This window comes from Schistocerca gregaria, chromosome 5, assembly GCF_023897955.1.
Source record: "Schistocerca gregaria isolate iqSchGreg1 chromosome 5, iqSchGreg1.2, whole genome shotgun sequence".
NCBI classification, from domain to species: Eukaryota; Metazoa; Arthropoda; class Insecta; order Orthoptera; family Acrididae; genus Schistocerca; species Schistocerca gregaria.
In genome coordinates, this window is record NC_064924.1 from 281,350,708 (window position 1) to 281,374,280 (window position 23,573).

Consider the following 23,573-nt stretch of genomic DNA (forward strand, 5'->3'; position numbering starts at 1 on the left):
TAATACTGGAGGCAAGGAATTCAGAACATAATGATTAGCACTGAGGGCCAGAAGGAAGGGGAGGATATGAGCCACTGTCTGCAAGGCTTGTTACATAACAAAAGCTGTAAGTTTGCCTGGTATGACCAATGCAGAGGCAACTTAGGACGGTTGATTCCTTCCAGGAGGAATGGAAGGAGTAGTGGCATGCAGCAGTAGTCCTTGATGGTGCAGAGATTGTTAGAGTCAGATGTCATTCCACCTTCAAGTGCAAAGAGGTCTTATTTGCACCTAAATATCAGCAATTAGGATTGTTGAAGTGAATTAGGGAGGGGGATTGTTTCTCTTGCAAAATGCTCTGCCATTTCATTCCCTGGAATGTGACCCTGAGAAAGACAATCGAGCACTCAGTATGACTGAATTCAACAGGAAAGTGGTGAATAGCAGAGATCACAGGGTAAAGAGTAATGTCGGTCAATGATCTGGAGAATGCCCACTGAGTCACTATGTATTAAAAATCAGTCAAGAAAGACCCATTTAAAAAACACCACCATAAAAACAATACTTTTCCTGGCAACGATTAGTGTTCCTGACAGGTAGGAGATGTGAAAGTGTATCTTGTGTTATCCACAGCTGTTATAGAACTATTTCTTTAGAAGTCAATAGCATCTTAAAACTACAGAAGAACTGAATGTCTGATTATCCTTAGGCTCTTTTCGTACATGCTGAATGAAATATACGACTTGCCACTCCAAATTAGCTCCTAGCATCTCATCTGTCTGGCCGATGACTCCTCGGACCATATTCACAGTTTTATGTGGAGCACTGGTCACTATTATATCACCCACTCATTCATATGCCTAAAGAGCTGCCGACTGTGCAGCAGTGGAGGCTTTAACCAATAATGATCCATTACGGATTTTTCAAAAGACTCAATTGCTTCAAATTTATTTTCAATGTGTTCCACAGAAAATAATGGTTTTGTCGCACTGAAAGTATTTCCATTTGTTTGAGTATACATCACATACTGGATAAATTGTCTCATCCCAATTATTTGACTTGTCCCTCCAACTCACAAGGCAGCCCGAGTACGGAAATCAGTAGAATTATAACTGTCCACATTGAAATTTCTATACCTCTCTCATGAAATGGCCACGTCAGAATGGCCAATGTTTTGGTTTAATTGGGTACACATCGTGTGCGACACATCAGCCTTGATGCTACCAGCTCCAGTCAAGTGCTCTCCCCATGGATGCCACTAAGTCACAGTAAAGAACATTTGGCACAAGAGACATTGCTGGGCGTCCTGATGCCCCAGGAAGACTCATATCTCATCTGTAGCATGCATTGGGACCTAGCAGCTCAGGAACACCAGTGTGCTCCTGCGGTGTTGGGGCCTCTACCAAATGGATATATAAAGCTCTCACCACATCAGATTGGCTACCATGTTGTCTTTCAAGTGCACGAGACTACGCAGGTACTGTGTGCAGGTGATCTTTAACACTGCATGCAGTAGGAATTATTTAAGGTGTTTTTCCTCAGTCTGTCCATGCTACAGAAAAAAATAGAATAAAGGTCAATCCAGAAGAGGAACAAAAATTGCTTCAGCCAAAGGTTATTTAAAATAAATGACATGCAGAACCTGGGGGACAGCCGGGTGAACATCAAAGGCTGCCACTGTGAGAAGTAAGCAAAAGAAGCATAGGTAGTCTGAGATGAGAGACTGCAGCAATAGCTGGGGGTCCTGTGCTCACCGCACACGTACATAACTGTCATGAGGCCCCTCAGGAGCCATAGGATATGACTTCAGGTCATGACTGGTAGTGGATGAGGGAACTCTGATAGCACAACTGTATGTTTCAACATAGCAAGCTGGGACCAGCTGCTACTGTTCCACTACTACTAATAATTATTTCTGTTGTACTGATTTTTAATTTGCTCTTCTGCATAATGCATATGTAATATATGCTTGAATCTTTCAAAATGTTAATCACATGGCACTTCGTGTAAATTTATGCAAACTCATTATTCAGGCTGCAATTATTCACATGCTGATTACAATAGCACATTTAATTTTACTAGAAACCATTCTGATTAAAAGTGACTACTACCTGAAAATCTTGGGAATACAGAATTTTGACTGAGAATCACTCAAAGTAAACATGTCAATACATATCACTGGATATACACGACTCCAGACTTTACAATAACATGTTTTAATTTTACTGAAACTAAGTAATTTAAAAGATAATTAGTACTTAAGTTTAGAAACACAAAACTACTGTTGCCTTTTGTGCCATTATACCTGCTTAGTTCTAAAGTTTGACACTATGCTTTTGCTGCTCTAATTTTTCTGGACCAAATGACATCCTTCATTAATAAATTAAGAACCTGCATAAATTATAATAATTTTCAATATGACAACTGTATTTATAAACTAGTAATTATGAGCACAGACATACAAAATAGTTCGGTGATCTTTCGTATTTTATTAACTCACTACATACTTTGTAAATCACACCTTTGTTGAGACATTTAGTTTACCAAAATTAGTAAATTCTAACATACAGGTCCTTCAGACAAATATGTAGTTTCACAAACACAAAAGCATTCATACACAAGTCCTTAAATAGCACACCCTACCCAAAAGTCTTTAGTCTGTGCCCGATCAATACATGACCTGATCTTCATCTCCACGAAGGTCCACTGTCGATCAACATCAAATATGAGGGCTGTTCGATAAAGAATGATCATAATTTCTTAATGGTCATAGTTTCTCACATTGAAATGTAATTTTATGATGTTCTGTTAGCTTAATGTGCAACAAACACGCCATAGTAGTTTCATCGTTGGGACACCTGGTTCCCGCCTATGAGAGGCGAGCAATGTCAGACGTGTTCAGTATCGCCTATCGCTGCAATGGAGGTAACACGTGAGGAACAATATGTGGCTTAAATTCTGCTTTCATCTCAACAAATCTTCAGCTGAGGCCTATACAATGTTACAGGAGACCTATGGAGAGTCTCTCCTTCCCTACAGTACTGCTCAAAGATGGTTTAAAATGTTTAAAGAGGGGAGACAATCAATTTCAAAGGAAGGTGGCCATGGTGTTCCAGTTATTGCTCTTACGGAAGAAAAGATCAACACTGCTGCTGTCAGAGAGAGGGTCAATGAATTACCTTAAGAATACTTTCTGAAATACTGAACATTTCATTGGGTGCCACCCACACGTTGGTGACACAAAAATTACATGCGACACGTGTTTGTGAGTGATGGGTTCCATGACTGTTGGTTCCCGAACAAAAGGACATTCACGTACAGATCTGCATGCAGTTAAAGCTGATGTTACAGGAAGATCCAGAGATTCTTTCAAATGCAATCACTGCTGATGAAACTTGGCTACATCATTTTGATCCTGATAGGAGACAGCAAAGCTCAGTTTGGAAATCTCCATCACCAACACCCAAAAAAGCAAAAGTGGTTGCTTCTGCCGGAAAAGTTATGGTCATCTCATTCGTTGATATTCATGGAATGGTTTATCAGCCTGTTGTACCTGCACACACGTCAGTAACTGGACAATACTACAGGGATGTCCTGAAAACATTGCAAGTCCATATCATGCACAAAAGATCACATTTCCGTGAACCAGACTTGATGCTGCACCACAATAATGCACGGCTGCACATTGCCAATGTTGTTGCTGATCTTGCAAAAATCAACGTGAAGTGCACCCCTCACCCTCCCTATAGCCCAGATTTAGCCCCATGTGACTTTTTCTATTTCTTAACATGAAGAAACGCCTTTGTGGGAGGCATTATAGTCATCAGAAGCAGTGGTGAAAGCTGCAGAGCCAATTTTGAAGGAAGGAAAATGGTTTCCACCATGTACTTGAAGACTGGCAAAAATGCTGGGACAAGTGCATCACATTCATGGGAGACTAATTTGAGAAGGACCATCAAAATTATGAGGATGAGTAAAGGTGTGTTGTCAAATAAATAAATAAAATACAAAATTATGATCATTCTTTATTGAACAGCCCTTGCAGAAACATCATGAATCTCTTTGATTCATTCTGTGAATAACTTCCTTGTCCTGTTGGAAATTGGTACCATGATACTGCTGTACGAGTGGTTCTGGTCACGTCTGTGTTAATTTCTATAAGTGATCAGAAAGTTTATTGTATTCAATGACTGTGTAATTGAAAGCTAATTTAAATATTAAACTGTGAGACTTCATATGTGAAAGTGCACTTTAGGTAATTTGCCACTGTCATACAGATTAACAGGCTGTTGGAAGAGCCTGCCTGTGATGAACATTTTATTTGAGGGCTGAAACAGGTCTTCATGTTGCTAATAGTGAAAATAAATGTGAAGAAAGTCACATTAATTACAAGTTGTGTGGTGTATGTTGTTTGAATATATCCCATAAAACTAGTTTTACAGCAAACCAATGAACTTTCCTCATTGATACACAAAGAGCAGAATAGGATTCACAGATAAGTAACCTCTCAATGTCATGGGCACCTTGCATAATAAAAGTGTTACCTCTCATGCAACAGTATCGTGGTGCCAGTTTTCAACAGGGTGTGCTCATGCACACATGGCACGAGTGTATGAACTGTCTGTGTGATGTTGAGGTACTCCCATGGTTAGCAAGATCCCCAAAACTGTCTCTGACAGAATATGTAGCATCAGTCTGGATACCAACTTTATCCCAATGTCAGTGTTCTGGTTATCTAGGACCAATTTTAACAACTGCAGTGCAGCCTGCCTCATGAGAGGATGCAACAGCTATATGACATGTTTCCCAGCATAATCAGTTCATGCACCCAGGCCAGAAAGGGTGCAGTCTCATACTGATAAGTGGGTTCCACTGCTAAGTTCTTTATAAATTTGATTCAATTTTGTTATTACTGAAACACCATCACATACAATCTCTACCTATGAAATTTCGATTTATTTCCTCCTCCCTTTCTGCATGTCTCCATTTTTTTTGTCAGACAGTGTATTAGATATTACAGAATAAGCTAAAATTTAAGGTACTATAAGTCTGAAAGCAAATATGTGTTTGCATGCATAGTTTAACTGTCACTATGGTAGAGACTGAGACATGGTTAGGTTATATTCACTACCCCAGCATAAAAATAAACCAACACTTTAACAAAATACACTTAGTTGCTATAAACACACACATACTAACACACTTACAGCTGCAGTTGCATTAAAACTGAACTTTTAACTACCTTTCACTTATGCAGCAGCATTTTAATCACTAAAATATAACATTTAGATGCTCTTACAAATTGTAGTTATATTTTCAGTGTTAATGTTGCAAACAGTCTGCTCAAAAAGAGCTACTGTGATAATCTACTTTTGCTGGTGCGATCAACATTTAATACAGGGTACTTTAGATTTTAGCAGTAATGTTTCGGTAAGCTTACCTGTCCAGAATGCAGGACACCAGTAGGCTCTCAACTTCACTTGCATCAATATTCAGCTCTTTAGAGATAAAAGGGATGTGAATTCGTGTGTATGGTGTGATGAGCTTAATAAGTACTTGTGTTCTTATATTCCGCAACAGATCTGGAACCAAAAATTACAATAACAAATTGCTGAAACTGTAAGGGGAAATAATAATAATAATAATAATAATAATAATAATAATAATCACAAACAGTATGCTCCATTCATACATACACCCCCCTTCCCCCTCCACGCACGCACACACACACACACACACACACACACACACACACACACACACACACAAAACAAAGATTCCAAGACTTACCAAGCGAGAAAGCGCCGGCAGACAGGCACAATGAACAAAACACACAAACACACACACACACACACACACACACACACACACACACACACACACACACAGAATTACTAGCTTTCGCAACCGATGGTTGCTTCTTCAGGAAAGAGGGAAGGAGAGGGAAAGACGGAAGGATGTGGGTTTTAAGGGAGAGGGTAAGGAGTCATTCCAATCCCGGGAGCGGAAAGACTTCCCTTAGGGGGAAAAAGGACAGGTGTACACTCGCACAAACACACATATCCATCCGCACATACACAGACACAAGCAGACATATTTAAATTGTTCCTTTAAATATGTCTGCTTGTGTCTGTGTATGTGCGGATGGATATGTCTATGTGTGCGAGTGTACACCTGTCCTTTTCCCCCCTAAGGGAAGTCTTTCCGCTCCCGGGATTGGAATGACTCCTTACCCTCTCCCTTAAAACCCACATCCTTTCATCTTTCCCTCTCCTTCCCTCTTTCCTGAAGAAGCAACCATCGGTTGCGAAAGCTAGTAATTCTGTGTGTGTGTGTGTGTTTGTGTGTTTTGTTCATTGTGCCTGTCTGCCGGCGCTTTCTCGCTTGGTAAGTCTTGGAACCTTTGTTTTTAATATATTTTTCCCATGTGGAAGTTTCTTTCTATTATATATATTCCAAGACTTACCAAGCGGGAAAGTGCCAGTAGATAGGCACAATAAATAAAACACACACACACACACACACACACACACACACACACACACACACATAAAAAACAAAGATTCCAAGACTTACCAAGCGAGAAAGCGCCGGCAGACAGGCACAATGAACAAAACACACAAACACACACACAGAGAATTTCTAACTTTCGCAACCGACGGTTGCTTCTTCAGGAAAGAGGGAAGGAGAGGGAAAGACGAAAGGATGTGGGTTTTAAGGGAGAGGGTAAGGAGACATTCCAATCCCGGGAGCGGAAAGACTTCCCTTAGGGGGAAAAAAGGACAGGTGTACACTCGCGCACACACACACACACACACACACACACACACACACACACACACACACACACATACATATCCCATGTGGAAGTTTCTTTCTATTTTCTATATATTGCAGTTTAAGTTTCATTTATCAATTCTTGTCTTCTTCTTGAGCTACAGGTTACTCATTGGCTGGTTGGATGATTAAAGGCACCAAACTACCACGTAATCAGCCTTTTTCCTCAGACAAACACATCTACATGACTGTTTATCAGAGATAACCAACCACACAAAAGCCAGGGGAATAAAATACAAAGGTCTATGAAACACCAACAAAGGTGAGAGAAAGGACAAACACAAGGAAGGGAGACAGGCGAAGAAAGGCAAGCAACTTGCCCCATCTACAGAGCAGCCAGAAGCTCCCAAAAACAATGTGCAATGAGGGGACATACATCCCTCAGCCCCCACCACTTACCACAGGTACTCTACTCAAAAATTTCCTGCAAAAGATTAGCAATATGAATGGGTCAAAAAATGCACAGAGAGACAAAAGATGAACAAGTCTGATGGATCATGTGAGAGGGGGGGAGAAGAGTACAAGAACAGGTAAGGTGATGACGCGGTTGGACCACCAAGCCCAGATAGCCACAGCCCAGTCTGGGCAGAAGAGGCAACAGTGTTCTGCCAATGGGCCAATAAGAGTAAGTGCCTTTCCTTAAAGAGAGTGGTAAAAGCTTACTTCACGAATAAAATGTAAAACTACGCCAGCTGCTGAGGCATCATGTCCTAAGACCAGGTGTTTCGAGTCAGGGAGATTAAGAGTGTGTCGCAGGGTGGATAGGTTGGAACAATCCAGCAGAATGTGGACCACTGGCAAAAGGGAAGCACAACGACACTTGGGTGGGTCCTTGCAAGAGAGGAGGTGACTATCAGTCAGCCAATTATGGTTGATGCGGAGCCGGCAAAGGCCATTACAGTCCTTGTAAGATACGTGCGTGGATGACTTCCAAGATTCATAGTCTCCTTTATTACCCGTAGTTTGTATGGTGAAGTCAGAGTAAGCCATTCCAAATTCCTAAAACTTGGCAGCATAATACGATCTGAGATCTGATTCCAAAATACCTATCTCAAGAGTCTGATTACTGGTAGCCTGTTTGGCCAGGCTATCACTGAGTTCATTGCCGGCTATCCTGAAGTGGTCCAGGGCCCAGACAGAAGTCACCGAGTGTCCACATTGCTCGAGGGCATACAGCGAGTCCTGAATAGCAATGACCATGGGCTGGGAAGGGTAACACTAGTCGAGAGCTTGCAAACTGCTCAAGGAGACACTCCAGATGAGAAAGGACGCACCGACACAGGAATGTATATGCTTCAGAGCATAAGAGACGATTACCAACTCAGCAATGGAAACACTACAGGAATCCAGCAAGGAGTGCAGTTCAGTATGTCCCGTGAGGGTATAAGCAAAGCCCACATGACCAGCAACCTTCGAGATGCTCCAAGGTTGGAGAAAAATTGGTGGTGGAGGTACCAAGTCTTTCAGATCATGTGGTAGGTCAGGATGAAGCTGTGGCCTAGGGATGCACCATGGAGGTGTACGTAAGTGGGTGCGGAAGAGAGGTGGAAGAGCAAATGGAATAGTTATCATAATCCTTGATCTGGGTCACCACTGCAGGAGATGGATTTCTGTGTTTGAAATGAGGAGATAGTAGTTCGGTTGCTTAGGGGAACTGTGAACAATGTACCATAAGGCTGCTTACCCAACAGTCCTGTAGTCTCAGCAATACTCCAAGTCCTCCAAGCAATAATATTGGCATCTGGAAATGCTTCAAGGCCACGACAGTCAGCATGATTGCCCCAAACAACAGCCAAGGTAAGCCATGTTGAGCCTCCAAACACAGCTTGTACATCACACGTAAAGTTCAGACGAAGTCCACGAAACACATTGCTGTTTATTAAACTGCCCAGCCAAGTAATATCAATTGCTTTTAAGCTCCGATACACAGGTACACTGCGCCGCCAGCGACGACGGTAACCTAGACGTCACAGAGGCATTGCTGAGGCACGTTAACACAAGTGAACGTAGCAAGCCAACGCTCAGCAAGACCCAGTGCTATGCGTCTGCACTCCTCGATGTTCGCAGAGCGAATAACGTTCTGTGCTACGGCGCAGTGTAACCTAGCAGGTTATTGCTGACGTCACATCGTGCTACGCACCAGTCTCGATGGACACAATATTCTCTGTGGTAGAGTGACCCCAGAGGAAGCCGCCCTGACATGGAGCCAGCAGATCACATGACTCCCGGACCGAATCCAACTGCCGACATACCATACGTTCCAGCAGTTTACAAAGAATGTTGGTGAGGCCGATCGCTTTCTACACCAAGTGGGTTTTTACCGGGTTTGAGCACTGGAATGATGGTGCTCTCCTGCCATCGCGATGGAAAGTTGCCATCGCACCAGATCTGGTTGAAGATGACAGGAGATGTCACTTGTAGTCAGATGAGAGATATTTAATCATCTGGCTGTGGATCCTATAAGGCCCAGGAGCTGTGTCAGGGCAATGTGCAAGGGCACTGAGGAGCTCCCACTCTGTAAATGGGGCGTTACAGGATTTGCTGTGGCGTGTAGTGAATGAGAGGATGTTCCCTTCTAGCCATCGTTTAAGTGTGTGAAAGGCTTGGGGTAATTCTCCGAAGCAGAGGTTCAAGCAAAGTGCTCAGGAAAGTACTCAGCAATTGTGTTTGCATTGGTAGATAACACACCATTTATGGTAACACCAGGGACACCTGTTGGGGCCTGGTACCCAAAAAGACGTTTGATCTTTGCCCAGACTAGGGAAGGTGATGTGTGGCACCCAATGGTTGAGACATATTTCTCCCAACAGTCCTGATTCCGTCATTTGCTAAGTTGGCGAATGTGGGCACGGAGCCGTTTAAAGGCTTTGAGGTGCTACATGGAAGGGTGCTGCTTAAGCCACTGTAGAGCCTACTGACTCTCCTTAATTGCTTCAGCGACTTCCGGCAACCACCAAGGGACTGCCTTACACCTTGGGTACCCTAAAGAGCGAGAGATCATGTTTTCTGCCGCAAAAACAACTGTTGTAGTCACCTGCTCAACCATGACATTGATGGTACCGTGTGGGGGAGATTCAACGGTGACAGCACAGGTAAAAGTTTCCCAGTCCGCCCTGTTTAAAGCCTATCTGGGCAGGCATCCGTGGGACTGATGCTGGGGCAGTGACAGAAGATGGGGAAATGGTCATTACCATACAGATCATCATATGCTCTCCAATGGATACATGGGTGAAGTCCTGGGTTGCAAACTGATAAATCAATGGCCGAGTAACTACCATGAGCCACACTGAAATGTGTGGCAGCCCCAGTGTTTAAGAGACAGAGGTCGAACTGAGACATTTCTGCCTCGCCCAGTAAGCATGGTGGCATCCCAAAACGGGTTATCGGCATTAAAATCTCCCAAAAGTAGTAAAGGTAAGGGAATTGATCAATCAGTGCAGCTAATACATTCAGGGGTACTGCACCATCTGGACGAAGAGGGACATTGCAGACTGTTATTTCCTGTGTCGTCCTTTTTCCGACAGCCACAGCTTCAAGAGGGGTTTGAAGAGGCACAGGTTCACTACAGACTGAGTTTAGGACGTAAACGCAAACTCCACCTGACACTCGATTATAGTCCCTATGGTTCCTGTAATAGGATGTGTCCTATCACCAAATCCCTTCCCTTCATCAAGTTGTGCCAAAACATCTTTTTCCCCCCCTATTTCATTCAGTACCTCATTTGTGATTCTCTCTACTCATCTAGTCTTCATCATTCTTTTCAAGTAGCACATTTCTAAAGTTGCTACACACTTCCTGTCTGCACTGCTGAGCATCCAAATATCTCTTGCATAAAAAGTTACCCTCTACACAGATAGTTCAAGAAAGATTTCCTAACATTGAAATTTGTATTAGATCTTAACATAATTCGGCATTTTCAGAAATGCTTTTCTTGCTATTACTGGTCTGCATTTTATATCATCTCTACTTCTGCCACCACCAATTATTTTTCTACCCAAATAGCAAAACTAATCTCCTACTCTTAGTGTCATCTCCTTACCTAATTTCCACAGCATCACCTGGGTTAAGTCAACTACATTCCATTGCACTTGCTGATGTCATCTTTTAATGTCTTTTCATGACACTGTCCCTTTGGCTCAACTGCTCCTCCTAGTCCTTTACAAATAACAGAATTACAATGTTCTTGGCAAACCTCAACATTATTATTTCTTCTCCCTGAATTCTAATTCCCTTTTCAAATATAACCTTTGTTTCCTTTACTTGTTGTTCAATGCACATATTTAATAGCAACAAGGATGTCTACTACTTTGCCTCATTCCCTTAAGAATTACTACCTCACTATGACAGTTCTGTAAAAATTGTAAATGAACTTCAGAATTTCAGTTCTGGTCAAGACTGTCTAACACTTTCTCTAAGTCTGCAAATGTTATACACAGATTTCATTTTATTTAACTGATTTTCTATGTCAACTCACATAGTCCATAGTGACAAGGATGTTATTACATTTCTCTGGAAACCAAAATGGTCTTCCCTTAAGTAACTTCTAACAGTCTTCCATTCTTCTGTAAATAAGTTGAGTCAGTATTTTGCACCCACAATTTATTCAATTGGTACAAAAATATTCACACTTGCCCAGCACTTGCTTTCTTTGGAACAGGGATTATTACTTTATTCTTACAGTCTGGGGGTATTTTGCCTGTACTACGTCTTGCACACAAGATTGTATGGTTTGCTTGGCTCTGCCATGGATCTCAATAATTCTGAAGTAATAATGTTGATGCCAAGGGCCTTGTTTTGACCTGGGTCTTTCAGTACTCCACAAAATTATTCTTGCAGTATCTTACCTCCTTTCTCACTTTTATTTAATTCCTCTTCCCTGTACACAAAAGCATCTTCAAGTTTATTTCTGCTGTATGGCTCTTCTATACATTGTTTCCTTCTTGCAGATTTCCCTTCATTGGTGAGCACCTAACAAACTGACATCTGGCACCTGCATGACACACCACATACATATTTGCATGCTTGCATTCAACACACTAGCAGTTACACCAGTTATTAATGTACCAGCATTTCATCTTTGTGGTGGCTTTTTGCATGCTTACGTTACCCTGTGACCTTGCAACACTAACTACTTAAATGCGTTACTCAGACAAATGTAATCCCAAAATTTTATCACTCTATATTAATTAAGTGTGGTGTTGGGATTTTTTCCATCAGTGTATATATTTTTAGGGTCTGTAATGGCAGAAAGAAGTTCCTGCACTGAGGAAGTGAGGAGGGAAAAACAGTTATGATTAAATTAAGCAAGTTTATAAAGGAAAGAAAATTGTCACTACTGAACAAAACAAAAATGGCTGTAACTTTGATCTTCCCCATACTTTTATACAGACAGAAGTCATAGACAATAAAAAAAAGGTGGATTGCAAGAAAACTTATTATTTTGAAACTTGGGTTTGGGGAAGGATTCTGAAGATTCCATCAATTAAAAAAGTAAAAAATAAAAGCCATGGAAAAAATAAATTAAAAATATCTTCAGAGATCAAAATACTGCAGATGAAATTCTGATACTCTGGATATATCATGAGAGCAGGACATTCAGTAGAAAAAGATGAAATGCGCAGATAGTCAAAGACTTTCCAGTGTTCCCATGTCTCTTTCTCATATACAACTTTCTTTAACAATTCATATATCAAGTGTTAGTGATGGTTAAATGATGCTATGTGCAGGTGGCTTCCTCTTTCTTTCCTTTCCCCCAGCCCATTTTCTACTATTTTTCTTTTCTTCCTTTTTCCAATTATCTAATTCCAGTCACCCATCACAACTAACATTTCATCTACCTTAACTATCTGAATAATTTATTTTATCTTGTGCATTCTGTCAATCTCTTTATCGTCTGCAGAGCTGGTTGGTGTATAAACATGCACTATCACGGTGGGTGTTGGCTATGAAAATGTGTTCACTATGCTGTTCACAGAGCCTTTCCTGCACTGCTATTTTCTGATCATTGTTAGAGCTTTACCCCTACTTGATTTCGTACTTACAACCCCGTATTACCTGATCACAAGTTCTGCTTCTCCTACCATCGAACTTTACTAGTTCCTACTATAAGATTAACCTGTCCATTTCACTTTTTAAATTCTCTAATCTCCCTACCCAATTAAAGATCTAACATTCCATGCTCCAATCTACAGAATGACAGTTTTGTTTTTGCTGATGACAATATCCTCTTGATCAGTTCCCACCTGGAAATCTGAATGGGAACTATTTTACATTCAGAATATTATGTGCAAGATTGGTGGGATTAAAAGGAACCAAACTACAAGGCCATCAGTCCTTCCTTTCTATATGTGTCAAGCCACGAAGAGGCCTCAGAAAGGAAGGACACAAGACAAATCCTGATGAACCCAACTTTAACTGAGAACCAATATAACCAACACATAGAAGCAAGTAGAAGGGAGAAAGCAGTAAGAGGATAAAGGCAGCAGAGTTTCTCCACCCAGAAAGCAGCTAGAGGCCACCGAGATACAATATGCGATGGGAGATGCACCCTTTGCATCCAAACAGTGGTTCCTTACTCTCCATTAACAGAAAAAACTAACAATGCAAAGATATATTAAAAACAAAGATTCCAAGACTTACCAAGCGGGAAAGCGCCAGTAGATAGGCACAATAAATAAAACACACACACACACACACACACACACACACACACACACACACACACAGAATTTCTAGCTTTCGCAACCGACGGTTGCTTCTTCAGGAAAGAGGGAAGGAGAGGGAAAGACGAAAGGATGTGGATTTTAAGGGAGAGGGTAAGGAGTCATTCCAATCCCGGGAGCAGAAAGACTTCCCTTAGGGGGAAAAAAGGACAGGTGTACACTCGCGTGCACACACACACATATCCATCCGCACAGACAAATGTCTGCTTGTGTCTGTGTATGTGCGGATGGATATGTGTGTGTGTGTGTGTGTGTGTGTGTGTGTGCGCGCGCGCGCACGCGAGTGTACACCTATCCTTTTTTCCCCCTAAGGGAAGTCTTTCCGCTCCCGGGATTGGAATGACTCCTTACCCTCTCCCTTAAAACCCACATCCTTTCATCTTTCCCTCTCCTTCCCTCTTTCCTGAAGAAGCAACCGTCGGTTGCGAAAGCTAGAAATTCTGTGTGTGTGTGTGTGTGTGTGTGTGTGTGTGTGTGTTTTATTTATTGTGCCTATCTACCGGCGCTTTCCTGCTTGATAAGTCTTGGAATCTTTGTTTTTAATACATTTTTCCCAAGTGGAAGTTTCTTTCTATTTTATTTACATAACAATGCAAAGAAGTTGATAAATGCCAAAACAAAACTAACTACATAAATGAGTTGATAAAATCTCAGGAAAAAGAGCAACAAGAAGACCGTAATCTAACGACAGATGTAGAAGAATAAAAAGAATTACGGAGGTAAGAAGAGCAAATGAAGAATGGCAGCGATGGGACCTCTGAGACAGAGCAGATGGTGTGGCACCACTCCAATACCTCAGGCAGCCAATGAGGCCAATGTGCCCTACCTCAGAAACATGAGTAAAAACTACCTTCAAGGGTAAAATGTAAAACCAAATCAGCTACTTTGGCATCTTCCACTAGCACCAGAGATAGGGTTTCAGCAAGTTTCAGGTCTCACCAAAAGGTGACCAAATTGGGGCAGTCCAGTACAATGTTGGCACCACACTGACAGTGGGATGGATTCTCATGTCATAGGATGTGGCCATGGACCAGCCAAGTGTGACCAGTGCGAATTCGACAGAAAATTGTAGATCCATGTGAAAAGCATGAAGGAAGGACTGCCACATGGTCATGTTTGCCACATCAATGTAATTATCCTTTCCTACAGATGACACTGCTGGGGCTGTGCGGCCACTTGATACAGGTACTTGATGACTACCACTACATGCTGCGCCAATGAACCCGCGCGTACGTATGTACGTACGTACGTACATCACACACACACACACACACACACACACACACACACACACACACACAGTGATGGTTACTACATTGGCTCTTCAGAGTATTACTTTTGCCAGAATGGAATGGTGCAAAGATAGAAGGGACAAAAGGTGGAATGTACATCACGTTGGGTGGCCTTCCCCAAATGATCCACATTTCTGCAAAATTTAGAGGAGAAATGGTAGGTCAAACCCAACAATGCGTTTGCTGCACCAACTTAGGTCTTGTTGGCTGATGTTACACGACTACACTCAGTCAATCACGACTACACTCAGTCAATCATGAAGACTGTTGGCACTGCAACTACTGAAAAGACGTCCCCTCTAAATGAACCACAGGTTTATCTAGCCCCTCCACATATATGCCTCTGTTGTTGTTGCACATAGAGTTTGGCTATCTTTATCACTGAAGCACACAAACCATGCAGTCTTGGCAAGATCCATGGTTCACGGGTGAATGGTTATGAGAATGAAACTTCCATTCTTCAGTAGAAAAGATGATACCAAATTTACTACAAACTAAAGACAAATGTGCATTTACTAGGCTAGTAAGGTATCACTACACAGGTGATTCTAAACTTTCTATAAGGAAACTAAACACTGACTGTTAATAAGTACATTTCTGCTGATCACACATGACATATGGCCGACAAAGATGCTTCTTATGAAGCCGAAGACATTCTTTTGGGAAGCAGAGGGTGTGCAAATCAAGACTGTCACGGAATATGGCAAGGATCAGTACTTTCACCCACTAGACAATTTAATTTGACAACACAGCCTTCAGAAATGCCTTCACAAAAGAAGAAGAAGTAAGTATTCCAGAATTTGAATCAAGAACAGCGGACAACGCGAGTAACATAGAAGCAGATATCCTCGGAGTAGTGAAGCAACTTAAATCACTTAATAAAAGCAAGTCTTCTGGTCCAAGCAGTATACCAATCAGATTACTTTCAGAGAATGCTGATGCAGTAGCTCCATACTGAACAATCATATACAACCATTCACTCGAAGAAAGATTTGTACCCAAAAACTGGAAAGTTACACAGGTCACATCAATATTCAAAAAAGTTATTGTGAGTAATCCACTAAATCACAGGCCCATATCATTAACGTCAATATGCAGCAGGAATTTGGAATGTATATTGTGTTCGAACATTATGAATTACCTTGAAAAAACAATCTAGTGACATACAACACGGATACAGAAAACATTGTTATTGTTAAACACAACTAGATTTTTACTCTAACAAAGTGTTGAGTGCTACTGACAATGGATTTAAAATCAATTCCATATTTCTGGATTTCCAGAAGGCTTTTGACACTGTACCACACAAGTGGCTTGCAGTGAAATTGCATGCTTATGGAATATCATCTTACTTATGTGACTGGATTCGTGATTTCCTGTCAGAGGGGCCACAGTTCGTAGTAAATGATGGAAGGTCATCAAATAAAATGGAAGTGATTTCTGGCATTCCCCAGGGTGGTGTTATTGGTCCTTTGCTGTTCCTTATGCATATAAACAATTTGGGGGACAATCTGAACAGCCGTCTTAGGCTGTTTGCAGATCATGCTGTCGTTCATCAACTAGTAAAGTCATCAGAAGATCGAAACAAATTGCAAAATGATTTAGAAAATATATCTGTATGGTGCCTTGAAAGGAGGATATAAGATGAAAATCAACAAAAGCAAAATGAGGATAATGGAATGTAGTCGAATTAAGTCGGGTGATGCTGAGGGAATTAGATTAGGAAATGAGACACATAAAGTAGTAAATGAATTTTGCTATTTGGGGAGCAAAATAACTGATGAGGGTCGAAGTAGAGAGGATATAAAATGTAGACTGGCAATGGCAAGGAAAGCGTTTCTGAAGAAGAGAAATTTGTTAACATCAAGTATAGATTTAAGTGTCAGGAAGTCTTTTCTGAAAGTATTCGTATGCAGTGTAGCCATGTATGGAAGTGAAACATGGACAATACATAGTTTAGACAAAAAGAGAATAGAAGCATTCGAAATATGGTGCTACAGAAGGATGCTGAAGATTATATGGGTAGATCACATAACTAATGAGGAGGTACTGAATAGAACTGAGGAGAAGAGTAATTTGTGGCACAACTTGACCAGAAGAAGGGATCGATTGGTAGGACATATTCTGAGACATCAAGGAATCACAAATTTAGCATTGGAGGGCAGCACAGGGGGTAAAAACCGTAGAGGGAGACCAAAAGATGAATACACTAAACAGATTCAGAAGGATGTAGGTTGCAGTAGGTACTGGGAAATGAAGAAGCTTGCACAGGATAGAGTAGCATGGAGAGCTGCACCAAACCAGTCTCTAGACTGAAGACCACAACAAAAACAACAAAAACAACAACAACAACCTGGTGTGAAAATTGGCAGTGGACTCTAAATAATGAAAAGTGTGGGGTCATCCAAACGAGTGCTAAAAGGAATCCGTTAAACTTTGGTTACATGATAAATCAGTCAAATCTAAAGGCCCTAAATTCAACTAAATACATGTTAACAGAATCTTCTGTCGGTTCTTGGTGGAACAACATTATAATAAATGAAAAGCACCAGCTTGCTTTTGTTCTACAATATTATTTTTATATTGTGCTTACAAGGCCATCTTCAGACATTTACTGAGTATTGTCACCAAAGAAGTTACAATATTTGCAAACAACACTGGAAGAGAAGTAACATGTCTAGACTGAAGCACATACATACAGTAACATCTTTGACAGTGTGGTGGCAATGCAATGAAAAAGTAAAAATTGAACAGTAAATACATAAGAATGGAGTAGACAGGAAAATCTTTAACGCAAAATACGAACAGCATGCCTACATAACAGTTTCTATTAATGAACAAAACTAATAAAATAAAATTAGCACTAGACAAGGCTGCATCTGGAGGTATGAAACCTGGAGAGTGATACACAAACCAATCAAAATAAGAAAAATTATCAGTGTAACTACAGAATACTTAAGGAACTTAAGCAATATCAGTAAGACAAACAGAAATAACTAAACACAGGAAAATGGAGGTGTTTGAGAGAACATACAGTAAATGCAATCTTTGAGTGTGTGGTGGTACTGCATTTTAACATTAACATGACATTCAAAACAGTGGCTATGTAACAGTTTGCATCAAATAAATGAAGAAAGTAAAATATGAACAATATTTATGAGACAACTACAAGAGGAATTACCATTAAGAACAATTTAAATTTGAAGGGACACAAAAAAAATGCTGCGGGGAAGGCTAACCAAAAACTGTATTTTATTGTCAGGACACTTAGAAAATGTAACAGATCTACTAAGGAAGCTGCCTACACTACACTTATCTGTCCTCTTTTAGAATACTGCTGCGTGGCGTGGGATCCTTACCAGATAGGGCTGATGGAATAAATTGAAAAAGTTCAAAGAAGGGCAGCACTTATGTATTATCGAAATAGGGGAGAGAGTGTTACTGATATGATACAGGATTTGGGATGGACTTCAGAGAAGTTGCTTTTTGTCATAAATTTATTTTTAAGGATCAAATGCTACAAAATACTTACATTCAATCAATGATATCAGCATGAATATTTTCAAAACACATGTACTTATCCTGTATGAAGAAGAAGAAAAATCAACATACCTTCAATGTGCTCTCGGATAAATGGATCATCCATTATGTTCCGTCTATTCTGTTTGAGGATGGTCTCAAATTCATTGATATCATTATTTTGGTATGCAGAAACTAAATTGGTCATTGCTAATATTTCCGGGTCATTTTTATATGGCTTTGCCTCTTGGGAGTCAAAAGGATTAATTCCAGATTTCATAAGCCTGCAAACAGAAGTAACAATTAATACAAATTTCAGAACAGAACACACAATGCATCATATCAGATACAGTATATCCTTTTCATGCACAGTACAGAAACAATTATCTAACAGTACCTAGGTCACAAACTCTGAGCTATATTGATACATTCATTTTAGAGATGAAGCTACAATATCCACAATGATTTCTGTGGATGTTAAATTCTAATATGCATAAAACATACACCTCTATAATATTGATGTTCCAATCAAAAAGAATCAGACAAACTGTCTATTGGCTTCTGTCTTGGGGTCTTCAGCCAACATTTGTTCAACTGTTTTCCCGGTGTTTATGCAGCATGAGAGTTTGGCAATGTCACAAGGTTTTTCTACATTCCTAGCGGCGGACTAGAATCAAGCCTGCAGATGGAGATTACACACACCATCTGTGTCAACATGGGAGCTTTCCCTTGGCCATTACCACTATCATTTTTCCCCAGCAACCTTCGATAGTCGTTCACTGTAGCAAAAGTATCCAGAATCATTTGCCTCGAGGATTTCTTCTTTTTTATTAGGACTAAGACATAAGCTTCAAGGTAAATGGATACCGGATTCCTGAGCTGCAGTGAATGATCGTTGGAGATAGCACAGGGAGTATCAAAACAGCAACAGCCAGGGAAAAGCCCTCGGGGATTGGCACAACCGGTACAAACAAAAACTGCCTGCAGGCTTGGCTCCAGTCCAGCAACAGCAATGAGGAGTGAACCTTTAACAATGCCGGTCACCTGTGCTAGTAAAACATCAAAAATCATAAAAATCAACCCGATGGTTGCTTCTTCAGGAAAGAGGGAAGGAGAGGGAAAGACGAAAGGATGTGGGTTTTAAGGGAGAGGGTAAGGAGTCATTCCAATCCCGGGAGCGGAAAGACTTCCCTTAGGGGGAAAAAAGGGCAGGTGTACACTCGCGCACACACACACATATCCATCCGCACAGACAAATGTCTGCTTGTGTCTGTGTAAATGGATGCTTTATTATATTTCATACCTAATAGTTTCACTGCATCATGCCTAATTCAATGCCCCAAGCAGAAGTGGATGAATTAAACATCTGAATTGAAACCATTGTGGAATGGAAACTGTACGTTCCTGAACATGGGTCCCTATTCAAAGTATTATGTACTCACTCTCCTCTACAAGTCATAGAAGTTTGAAACAGGTATTTCCAAATACCCTGTAAACACCCTGTAATAAAGAGCTGCAGTTTCTATAAGACTGTTCTGAATCAATCTCAAAAACTACACTTGAATGAATACTGAGAACGAGTGTTTTATTATGTTCCTGCCTTGATAAAAGGATCGACTCTCTCCATGTTTCACAACAGCAATTTCATATAGTGGTGTTTTCGAGGTTCTTACTGATGTTGGTATGGCTGAAAGCAAAGGAAACCTACAGCTCTCATTTTCTCAAGGGCATGCAGCTCTACTGTACAGTTAAATAATGATGACAGCCTCTTGGACAAAATATTCTGATCTCAAAGTGGGGACTATTCAGGAGGATGTTCTTATTAAGTTATACAAATCTGCAACTCTACGGGTCAGAGAATGAAATGTACATACTTTAATTAGGTATGTAGGATAGAGAACTTAAAAAGGAAAACGGATAGGTTGAAGTCGAATACAGTTGGAATTGGTGAACTGTGATTGCAAGAATACATTAATTGAGTGTTATAAATATAAAAACAAAATGGGAATGAAGGAGAAAGTCTAATCATGAATAGAAAAATATGATTGTAGGTAAGCTTCTAGGAACAGTGTAGTTAACACATTGTCACAGCCAAGAGACATAAGCCACAACACACCAAAGCAGTACAAGTTTATATGCCAAAATCATGTAAAGTGATAAAAGAAATTATTTACATAATTCAAAAATTTCATTGTGATGGCGGACTGTAATTCAATAGTACAACAAAGGAAGGAAGGAAAATTCATAGCAAAACCTGAACTGGAGGAAAGGAATGAAATAAGACGTCTTCTGGCAGAGTCTTGCACAGAGCTTAATTTAATCCCTACTAACACTTGGTTTAAGAACCACGAAAGAGGAATATGTACATGGAAGAGATCTGTCGACACCTGAAAGTATCAGGTAGATACTATAATAGTGAGAATGAGATTTCAAAACCATAATTTATTGATTATGAAGTACAATAAAAATCGAAGAAATTGCAGAAAGGTATGAAATTAACCAGAGGTTTTTTAGAGTTTTAAATGCAGCATTAGGCAACAACTGACAAAAATAGGGGTAAGGAACGAACAGAAGATGAATGGGTAGTTTTGAGAGATGAAATAGTGAAGGCAGCAGAGGGCCAAATATGCAAATGGGGGAAAAAAGAAAAAAAAATCAAGTAGAAATTCTTGGCTAGCCCACAAGACATTTAATTTAATTGGCAAAAGAAGAACATGCAACAATGCAGCAAAAGGGCATATAGCATTTAAAAAAAACAAGTGACAAGAAGTGCAAAATGGTGAGGTAGGAATGGCTAGACGAGAAGTGCAAGACTACAGAAGTATGTATAGCTGGGGGAAGCCACTAACAGGAAAATTAACGAGATCTTTGGAGGAAACGGAATCAGCTGCATGTATATCAAGAGCTCAGATGCAAGCCAGTACACTAAGCACAGAAGGGGCGACAAAGGCAGGAGGAATATCTAGAAGGGTTGTAAAATGAAATTAACTTTAAGGCAATATTATGAACAGAGAAGAGAGAGCACACGAAGAAGAGATGGGAGATGCAATAGAGCAAGAAGAATATGACACAGCACTGAAGGACCTAATCTGAAACAAGGCCCATAGAATAAACATCAATCCCACAAAGTTACTGAGATCATTGTGGGAGCCAGCCATGACAAAACAATTCCACATGGTGCACAAGATATGCAAGATAGGGGAAATACCCTCAGACTTCAAGAAGATTCTAGTAATCCTAATTCCAAAGAAAGCAGGTGTTGACCAGTATGAATACTGCCAAAATATCACTTTAATAAGTCACACTCCTGAAATACTGATATGAATTACGAGGGTGGTTTTAAAAGTTCTCGGAATCACCACGAGATGTCAGCCCTAGCGCAACAATTTGTTTACACGATATTCATTGTACTGTTGCCTGTAAAAGCGTGCCGTGTCCGTGCTCTTGGAAGAGAGCTGTAGTGGTGATGTGGTTCTCCTGTTGCTTCTGTGTAGTGATTTGCAAAGATGAGGAGGGAGGGGGGGAAGGGGGGGGGGGGGAGGGAGAGAGAGAGAGAGAGAGAGAGAGAGAGAGAGATTCGAGCAGCAATTAAGTACTTTGTAAAGAAAGGTATGAAAGCAAGGGACATTCACATGCCAATTTCCAGGATACACTGGGGGATTCTGCTCCTTCATATTCAACTGTCGCCAAGTAGGCAAACGAATTTAAATTTGGTAAAGGGAGAGCTTAGATGATGATCCACGCAGTGGTTGGCCAAGATGTCACTATTGCAGAAATCGTTGCAAAAGTGCACAAAATGGTCATGGAGGATCACCGATTGTAAGTGTGTGAAATTGCTCATGCTTGCCAGATGTCATCTGAAAGGGGATATGATATTTTAACTGAAGAATAAGAAATTAAAAAAATTATCTGCAAGGTCGGTGCCGTGACTATTTATGCTGGATCAAAAACATGTGCCATCACCATGACAAAATTACATGATCTTGAACTGTTGTCACACCTGCCTAATTCACCTGATATGGCTCCGTCAGAATTCTATCTCTTCCAAAAAACGGAAAATTTTTCTTGGTGTGCAAAGATTGACTTCAAACAAAGAACTGATAGCTGAAGTTGACAACTATTTTGCAGGCCTGGAGGAAACTCATTTTCGAGATGGGATCAAGGCACTGGAACACTGTTGGACCAAGTGCATTAATCTACAAGGAGAATACATTTAAAAATAAAAAGTTTTAGTGATGTAAGTACTTTTTCTTCTATTCTGTTCCAAGAATTTTTCAAACAAAGAAGAATGGAGCTCGGGGGGATGAGCTTGATTTCTTGAGAAATGTAGAAACATGCAAAACAATACTAACCCTATGACTTATCTAGGAAGAAAATAAAAAGAAAGGCAAACATATGTTTATAGCATTAGTATATTTGGAGAAAGCTTTTGACAAGGTTGACTGGAATACACTCCTTAAACATCTGAGGCTAGCAGGGATAAAATTCAGAGAATGACAGGTTGTCTTTGCAGCTTGTGCAGAAACCAGACTGCAACCATATGAGCTGAAAGGCATGAAAGAAGCAATGGTCATTTTGTAGATGGAGCAGGCAGCAATGGAAACCAAGGAGATATTTAGATGGGGGATTAAAATTCAGGCAGAAAAAAATAAAAACCTTGAGGTTTGCTGATGACACTTTAATTCTATTACAGAAAGCAAAGGACTTTGAAGAGAAGTTTAATTGGATGGCAACTGTCTTGAAGAAAGGTAATAAGCTGAACATCTACAAAAGTAAAACAATAGTATTAGTATGTAGTAGAATTAAATCAGGCAATGTTGGGGCAGTTAAGATTAGGCAATGAGACACTAAATTTAGTAGATGAATTTTACTGTTTAAGCAGAAAAATAACTTGTGTTGGTTATAATATGCAGACTGACTATAGTAAAAAAAGTGTTCATAAAAAAAGAAATTTGTTAACATCTAATATCAATTTAATAGTTATCAAGTCTTTTCTGAAGGTAGCTGTCTGATGGAAGTGAAACATGGGGGATAAGTGGTTCAGACAAGAAGAGAATAGAAGCTTTCGAAATATGGTGCTGTAGAACAATGGGCAGATCAAGTAACTAATGAGGAGGTACCGAACAGAATTGAAGAAGAGACAGAGAGAGAAAGAGAGAGAGAGAGAGAGAGAGAGAGAGAGAGAGAGAGAGAGAGAGAGAGAGAGAGAAATTATGGCACAACT

General features: G+C 40.4%; 1 protein-coding gene across 1 annotated transcript in view; it reads right to left on the reverse strand.

Moving 5' to 3' along the window:
• Positions 1–23,573, reverse strand: part of LOC126272175 (COP9 signalosome complex subunit 2) — a 97,039-nt gene that overhangs the window by 18,791 nt on the left and 54,675 nt on the right. Inside the window, exons 7-8 of the mRNA XM_049974825.1 lie at positions 18,443–18,633; positions 5,420–5,561 (exon numbers count right to left, since the gene is read on the reverse strand). Coding sequence (XP_049830782.1) covers positions 5,420–5,561; positions 18,443–18,633 — 333 coding nt within the window. The remainder of the gene's footprint in view (positions 1–5,419; positions 5,562–18,442; positions 18,634–23,573) is intronic.